The sequence below is a fragment of the Oxyura jamaicensis genome, unplaced genomic scaffold (assembly GCF_011077185.1).
Source record: "Oxyura jamaicensis isolate SHBP4307 breed ruddy duck unplaced genomic scaffold, BPBGC_Ojam_1.0 oxyUn_random_OJ66700, whole genome shotgun sequence".
Taxonomy (NCBI): Eukaryota; Metazoa; Chordata; class Aves; order Anseriformes; family Anatidae; genus Oxyura; species Oxyura jamaicensis.
Genome location: NW_023308246.1, coordinates 846 through 1,153, shown reverse-complemented (window position 1 = coordinate 1,153; position 308 = coordinate 846). Strand labels below are relative to the sequence as shown.

The 308-nt window shown below is 63.0% G+C and overlaps 1 protein-coding gene across 1 annotated transcript in view; it reads right to left on the bottom strand.

Moving 5' to 3' along the window:
• Nucleotides 1-8: 8 nt before the first annotated feature.
• The window catches only part of LOC118159076 (4-O-methyl-glucuronoyl methylesterase 1-like), a gene marked incomplete at both ends in the record, with an annotated part of 625 nt that continues 325 nt past the window's right edge, over nt 9-308 (bottom strand). The window contains 1 exon segment of the mRNA XM_035313712.1: nt 9-89. Coding sequence (XP_035169603.1) covers nt 9-89 — 81 coding nt within the window.

The following is a 308-nucleotide window of genomic DNA, read 5'->3' as shown; positions in this document are numbered from 1 at the left end:
TGTGGGGCTCTTTGGGGCTCCATGGGTTTATGTGGGGCTCCGTGGGGCTCTTTGGGGTTACGTGGGGCTCCATGGGGCTCCGTGGGGTTCTGTGGGGTTTATGTGGAGCTCTGTGGGGTAATGTGGGGCTCTGTGGGGCTCCGTGGGGTAATGTGGGGCTCTTTGGGGCTCCATGGGTTTATGTGGGGCTCCGTGGGGCTCTTTGGGGCTCTGTGGGTCTATGTGGGGCTCCGTGGGGCTGTGTGAGGTAATGTGGGGCAATGTGGGGCTCCGTGGGGCTCTTTGGGGCTCCGTGGGGTAATGTGGGG